This window comes from Oncorhynchus clarkii, chromosome 7 (genome assembly GCF_045791955.1).
Source record: "Oncorhynchus clarkii lewisi isolate Uvic-CL-2024 chromosome 7, UVic_Ocla_1.0, whole genome shotgun sequence".
Taxonomy (NCBI): Eukaryota; Metazoa; Chordata; class Actinopteri; order Salmoniformes; family Salmonidae; genus Oncorhynchus; species Oncorhynchus clarkii.
In genome coordinates, this window is record NC_092153.1 from 46,726,510 (window position 1) to 46,734,420 (window position 7,911).

General features: G+C 42.0%; 1 protein-coding gene across 1 annotated transcript; it reads right to left on the reverse strand.

Moving 5' to 3' along the window:
- Positions 1-1,150: 1,150 nt before the first annotated feature.
- LOC139413396 (ras-related protein rab7-like) lies at positions 1,151-7,428 on the reverse strand. The gene is made up of 6 exons (XM_071160727.1): positions 7,039-7,428; positions 3,574-3,636; positions 3,323-3,449; positions 2,979-3,197; positions 2,751-2,879; positions 1,151-1,857 (listed from the first exon to the last, which is right to left on the reverse strand). Exons 2-6 carry the CDS (start codon positions 3,624-3,626, stop codon positions 1,762-1,764), a joined length of 624 nt encoding a protein of 207 aa, XP_071016828.1. The 5' UTR covers positions 3,627-3,636; positions 7,039-7,428; the 3' UTR covers positions 1,151-1,761.
- Positions 7,429-7,911: the final 483 nt, after the last annotated feature.

Sequence of the window (7,911 nt, forward strand, 5' to 3'; positions counted from 1 at the left end):
GGTGGGAGACTCTGTCCATAGGACAACAATCAGTCATATATTGCACAAATCTGGCCTTTATGGAAGAGTGGCAAGAAGAAAGCCATTTCTTAAAGATATCCAAAAAAAGTGTCATTTAACGTTTGCCACAAGCCACCTGGGAGACACACCAAACATGTGGAAGAAGGTGCTCTGGTCAGATGAACCCAAAATTGAACTTTTTGGCAACAATGCAAAACGTTATGTTTGGCGTAAAAGCAACACCCTGAACACACCATCCCCACTGTCAAACATGGTGGTGGCAGCATCATGGTTTGGGCCTGCTTTCCTTCAGCAGGGACAGGGAAGATGGTTAAAATTGATGGGAAGATGGATGGAGCCAAATACAGGACCATTCTGGAAGAAAACCTGATGGAGTCTGCAAAAGACCTGAGACTGGGACGGAGATTTGTCTTCCAACAAGACAATGATCCAAAACATAAAGCAAAATCTACAATGGAATGGTTCAATAATAAACATATCCAGGTGTTAGAATGGCCAAGTCAAAGTCCAGACCTGAATCCAATTGAGAATCTGTGGAAAGAACTGAAAACTGCTGTTCACAAATGCTCTCCATCCAACCTCACTGAGCTCGAGCTGTTTTGCAAGGAGGAATGGGAAAAAATTTCAGTCTCTCGATGTGCAAAACTGATAGAGACATATCCCAAGCGACTTACAGCTGTAATCGCAGCAAAAGGTGGCACTACAAAGTATTAACTTAAGGGGGCTGAATAATTTTGCACGCCCAATTTTTCAGTTTTTGATTTGTTAAAAAAGTTTGAAATATCCAATAAATGTTGTTCCACTTCATGATTGTGTCCCACTTGTTGTTGATTCTTCACAAAAAAATACAGTTTTATATCTTTATGTTTGAAGCCTGAAATGTGGCAAAAGGTTGCAAAGTTCAAGGGGGCCGAATACTTTCGCAAGGCACTGTATATGCTTGAAAAATATCTGTCCCCTCCCTCAGCTGTATCCGATAGGACGTCCTCCCTTTGATTCTCTACCCCTTGTGTCAGGTCGCAGAATGTTGACAATTTGCTGCTCGACTTTTCCAATTGAGAAACAAAGCATGTGTCGGGCAGTTAGGGGACTGTAGAGTTAAAATCCACACTGCCTCTTCAGCCTCGACTTAAAATTTGTGTTTTTTATTGTGGCTCCAAAATGAGGTGTCAAACAGGATTTTAATAAGTCTACATGACAAAGTGCAAAAAAAATGCCTTGAACAACACACTCGTATGTTGGACTTGCTAGTTCACTTCCAAGACAATTAACACATGTATCTTTGGGCAGTACATTGGCATGACACACACACACACACATATATTTATATATATAAATTCATCATTCTGATCCTTCACAACCTCCTTTACCACTGGAACTAACCCCCCCTTTAAAATGTCATAGGATTTTATTTCTGTATGTATGCATGTGTGTGAGGTTGGGTGGTGCCATGGAAACAATGGTGTCTATAAAAAAAGGTATTTGCGTCATGAGACAGTTAAGGGGGAAATACTAAGCAGATATCAGGTTAATAAATGCTCTACTATCCATCTGGGTGTTCTTTGGGCTTGGAGACTTATCTTGAGAGTAAGTGTGTGATGTGTAAAGTATACTTTTCGAGCGGAACTCGCATCTACAAAGGCCAGTGATAATATTGGGCAAAGGGGAGCACACAGTGAGGCATAGGGGTTAGACAAGGCAAGACAGGGTAGCAGGGCCGACAGTAAGTCTGCTAGGACCTCAGCAGCTGCAGGCCTCCGCTGATGGCTTGGAACGTTCGTTCCTGTCCAACTTTATCGGTTCAGGGAACTCATTGTACAACTCCACCTCTGTCTCCTAAAGGGAGAAAAAGACAAGATGACGTTAAGCTTTTTGTGTGGCTTCCAACGTGCATGGAAATCAAGACGTCAATACAACAACTTGGGGAGTAACAAAAAAACTATTTCAAATCTACTTGGGTATTCAATCCTCAAAGAAACATTCTACAAACTATATTAAAAAGAAATGGGAGGAACTTTACATTGAAATAACTGATGAAACATGGTTGAACATATTAGAGACTCAACAAAGCTCCACCAACTCAAGGTCATGGAGAGAATTCTGTTGGAAGAATGTTATACGTTTCTTCATAACACCTAAACTGAAGTCAAAATAGACTGGCCCCCGACATCCTTGTTGGAGAGAATGCGGTCTATTGAGGGTGGATCACTCATATCTTTTGGACCTGCCCCGCAATCGAAACTTACTGTGGAGAAATAAGATCTAACATTGGAAAAATAACAGGATTTGACATAGAACAAACATTCATTTCTTTGTACTTGGGTGAAACACCTGATAACTTACACAATAGAGAAAAGTACCTCTTGAAGGTCCTACTGTCACTAGGAAATGGCTACAAAAAGACCCTCCCACAGTGACACAATGGATAGACATTGTAAAAGAAGAAAAAAGAAATACACCACATGGAGTGTATGACCTTTGCTTTAAGAACACAAGAGGAGAGGTCAGACATACTGGGAAAAATGGGTTTTGTAGGTCTAATTCAAAGACATCAATGTAACTAATATGATGAAGGTATGATGTTCACTGTAACTGCCAGTTATTTTTTGTTGTTCTTCTATTTTACTTTATTGGTACTGTGTTCCTCAATAAAAACAAAGTATAAAAATAGTGGCAATACACACACGGCATTCAGCTAAGCTCTCATAAGCTCCCTTCTGACCCCCTACCTGTTTAAGAGCATTGCGTGCAATAGTCTGGAAAGCCTGTTCAACGTTGATGGCCTCCTTTGCGCTGGTCTCGAAGTAGGGGATGTTGTTCTTGCTCTGACACCAGGCCTGTGCTCGTTTAGTCGTCACCTGTCAGATACAGACAAAAAACAGCCGTCATTCTCTGAAGGGACACACAAGCTACTTACTGTCAGATGCTCTGGTCTCAAACGCTACATCTGGATCCACCTGTCTGTTCTCCAGGTCAATCTTGTTGCCTAGCACCACGAAGGGGAAGTTCTCGGGGTCTCGGGGGCTGGCCTGTATGAGGAACTCGTCCCTCCAGCTGTCTAGGGTCTTGAAGGTGTTGGGGGCGGTCACGTCAAACACCAGCACGCAACAGTCTGCCCCGCGGTAAAACGCCACGCCCAGAGACTGGAACCTCTCCTGCCCCGCTGTGTCCCAGATCTGTGACAGAGCACAGGGGAGGGGCATACATGTTTATGAAGAACAATACAATATAGGCATACCCATTGACCTGTACTTCAGCACAGCACTTGTAATGCAACTTGATAGTACCCCTTCCCCAGTACCTGCATGGTGACAAGCCTGTCGTCCACCATCACTTCTTTCGTCAGGAAATCAGCTCCAATTGTGGCTTTGTACTGGTTACTGAACTTCTTATTCACATACTGGTTCATCAGGGAGGTCTTCCCAACTCTGACGAGATAGATTCAGGTCAGCAACAGATATGACAGAATGACTGGTAAACACATATATTTTGTAACCTTCTATGATAACAGAGAAGAAGTGTAAGTGGCTGTGCAAGGTACAGGACACTCACCCAGAGTCTCCCAGGATGATGACTTTAAGTAGTACTTTCTTCCTAGACGTCATTGTGCCACAGCTGGGGAAATATAAGGCGCACTCAATTAGAATGGTGGTCTGACCATGTAGCATGGCTAACATGACCATCATACGGTCATCCTCATTGTTAGCATGATAAACACAGTATAGAAGCAGCCTATAAACACAGGCACACAGGCCTTTGCGCCCCCCAGCAATGCTGTTTATGCTCTATGATGCAGGCAATATTATAATAGGCAACTACTGCAAATACTATAACACGTCTTCGTGCCATGGAATACTTTGACCAGCTGCCAGCTCACCTTCACCGTAGTCATGTGGTCCAAAGCTAGTTGTCCAGTCGTGGGGATTACGACACACAAGACACTGGCATGACCGCACACAGAGACATTCAGGAACACATGTAGGCTATACACATCAACACGCATAACAGCAGACCAAAGGTCAAACATTATACCACCTGTCTGTCAATCAAATGTGAAACCACGGCCCGTTAAAAAGTTGCGATTGGCATCTGGCACAGTGTGTGTTGAAATGCTCGGAGTAGGAACAGTTCTGGGAATGTAACCAAGTACAGTTTGTCCCTCACTAAGTAAGAAACAACAAACAGACTCGTTTTTAAAACTCTGCCTTCCCCTCCAACATGTTCCTCTATTTTCACTTGTATAGGACTCAGGTTTGGGAGAGGAATGTAGGCTTAACGTAAACCAGAAAACGTTTCAACATGTGAAGGCCAGTTATGAGACTTGAGCCACAGACAGCGAGAGTGGAATACACTATTCTTGTTGATAAAGCATCTCTTGCTCTCACTGACCAACATTCTCTTAACAGCATCACCAGATCTACCCCAAATAACAAATTCACAACATTTAGGCTCAGTAAGGCTGCCGTGCAGAGCCACCATTAGCACTGCTTCTCTCTGTCAAGGAGCCTCACCCTTAATGGTTACACTAGCATTGAAACGAAGCAACCTTCATTTCAATTTAAATTTATTTCAAGCAACACAATGTGACAATGAGGGCCCTCTTAAGAATTCTGCATTGACGGTAATATAATGTGCCGTTCAGAGGGTGGAACATCAAGTGTAAGGAAAGTTCAGACTAGACAGAAGCAGCATACAGGAGCTCATAAAATGTGACTTTATTCTCAGAATGCAAAAACCATCTTAAATCAGTTCACGTAACAGACACCAATTTATAGGAACTCGTCAGGCATTACTAATCAATCATTAAGATTGCTAAACTTTATAAATACTGCACCCTCAACTTCAAAACTCCTTTGCTAGTTGTACAATCATGTAATTAAGAAAATTGCTGGAAAGAAACAAATGATTGTTTTATTGAATAGGATATCATTGCTACTTAACGTGGATCCAAGTTCAGTTTTGAGATCCACTGGCGTCGAAAATGTAGTGATTTTGCCAACAAAGCCAGCTGAGCACACAGTCTTGTACCCTTAACCTTCCTAAATATAACTTTATTTATGAGTAATCAAGCAGAGTCACAAGTTAATTGACAATGAATGTCTAAATTATTTCTGGACACAAAGGGTCCACGGAACTCCTCCTCATCACTATATTCCGATCCTTAAAAGCAACGACATACAGTATAAGTTCCATTATTGGTTTCACAGTAAAATGGTGTTGGTTCCAAAAAAATCTGCAGACAAGCATGGAAAACACCAGGATAGTATTGATTCCCTACGACTGACTGGTCGATAAAGATCATGGAATAAGGAAACAAGCTATCAGGCGGGGTCAGAAACATGATGACATAGGCAGCCTAAATTTCAAAACAAGCCAGACATTTTCATTGCTGCAGTTCTTGCACAAGCAGTTGGTTACTCAGTGTCTCATACTATCCTCAATAGAAACAAAAGGTTGCACCTTTAAAAGACAGTCAACGTCCACTACCTCCGCTCTTTCATTTCAATCAGGGGCTATTGAAAGCAAAGGGAGCCAACACTGGACCATGCAGTTTGCATTGGGCTAAGCTTTGAGTACTGAATCTTACATTTGCTCAGAGCACACAAACAAATACTGCAACATGTCAGACAATTACATTCTAATGTGAATATTTTCCTGAGCACAGTATTAACACAGACTAAAATGGGTATAATAAGGTTATTTGGTGTAATATAGTACAGCAAAGTCAAACTGAACTAATTTTTCAATTTGTCAGTAAATTGCACCACAGGGCCTTGCATCTAGGAACCCAGACCTGGGATTTAGACCTACACAAATGATCCATTAGACCACTCGATTATGAGGGTGGAAGATGGATACATGGTGGCAAAATAGGAATAACCTCAGTCTGAACCATTAAATGAAGCATTACATTTAAAAAAAATAATACAAATTCTAACATTTATAGGGCAGTTCTCTGACTGTGGTCTGGCTGGCTGCAACCCATGACATTCGTGCGAGTTGGGTCACATGGTTATCTAGAAAACAACACTAAGAATGATTTATTGCTTAGTGCTACCCGGATCCTTGGGACAGCCATACCCTTACCTAACCCTTAACCATTTTAAAATGTAATCTTCATTGGGGTGACGTCCCAAGGATCCCGTTTAGACTATTCATTAGTCGGATCATATAATTAGAATACTCTAATTTAATAGGATCTCTAGACGGGTTGGTGGTTTAAGAAACAAAACTGACACGTTCCCAACTATTGGACAAAACAGACAGGGTTGGCTTAGATTGTTGACAACATGTAAACTAGTTTACTCTCAAAATGTTTATTGAAAACAAATACATTTGCACAATGAGCGCCTGTCTCAAATTTACAGTTGTTAGCTAGCTAGCGAAAGTCAAACACCTAAAAACAAAACATGGTATCAATCACAAGATACAATGGGACAGCTTGTTGTCATTGTTGACAGCTATCTGAATCATAACACTTCAGCATCATAACACAATTTCCGGCCACATTGATGCGCGCGCATGACGTTGTCAACCAACCGGAGTTGAGTAAGTTTAGTCAGCTAACTTCACCCCTGGAGGGCCTAGCTAGTAAGTTAGCTGGCTAATATTAGTTATTGCTAGCTAGAACATAGCTTAGCTATCTATACGTGTACAGAGCCATGAATTTAGAAACGTAATACTAAACAGTTACATGGCTCTGGACGCATACTGTTAACGCAGACATTAGCCAACTAGCTAGCAACGCCATTTGACATGCAACCTAACGTTAGCTTACTGGCTAACTGCACAGTGAATTGGGACAGAACTATAGATTGAGTGACACACAGAGTAGAGAACCATTCTTTACCTAGCTGACTTTAAACAGTGCACAGTGAGTGGCTAACTTTAGTGCCCAACGCGGGGACAATCGACCCGTTAGCTAGCTCAGTACTTGGTCTCGTCTTACTAGCAGGCTAATTGGTAAACATAAAACAAATATTACTGCACAAAAAGAATATCGGCTACAATTCTTACCTTGATCAACCAGAAGCAATGGATGGTATATTAAAGAATGTCAAAATGGGCCTTTCGTCGTGCTGGATGAAAAACAGATGAATTCAATTGCGTCTGTCTGCCCCCCAACCTAGGCTAGCTGGATAGCTAGCTAGTTGCCGAGATCGGACGGAAACTGGCTGGTGCCACCAGTGGTGGTTAGTTGCAGTCAGGACGCACGTCTCTTTAATTACAACGCAATATACTTTCAATACTACTTGGTGACCACTTGTGTTTCCAAAGTAAGAGCAATTATTAAGCGAAAGGAATCCCTGCTTGTTTACTTGAAGAGGGCCTATTTCTTTCGTTTTCAGTCTCTTGTCACTTCCTCCAAAACAACTGTGTCAGCGATCTTTGACATCAGATGTTCGTGAAGACACGCCCTAAACCCGGCCCTCTTTGTATTCTGGTTTATTTTCAGGTCGGTGCAGTTAGGGTTAATGTATTTTCAGGTCCGTGCAATTAGGTATCATTGGGACGTCCCTACCCTCATTGAAGTTGAAATGTAAAATGGTTAGGGTAGAGGTTCGATTAGGGACCTCCCTAGGATCTCGGATAGCTCTGACCATTATTTTCATCAACAACAACATTTGTTCAGACAGCTAGCTATAGGCATTATGCAAGTTATTAAAATTAGAATTTGATCATGTTGTGTACTGAAGGCATCTGCCAAGAGGTCTGTATATTTATGCCACTGCCTGCCTGGTTCTAGCAATGCACTGGCTCTGTCCCCTCAATCTTTGTCAGAAATGGGATCATCCTGCAGTCTCTTGGGCTTTTGTTGGAAGTGGGCATCTGTTCATAGTGGGGTTAATGCATGGTCCGCCTCTCAAGAGAGGGGGAATAATGTTTTCC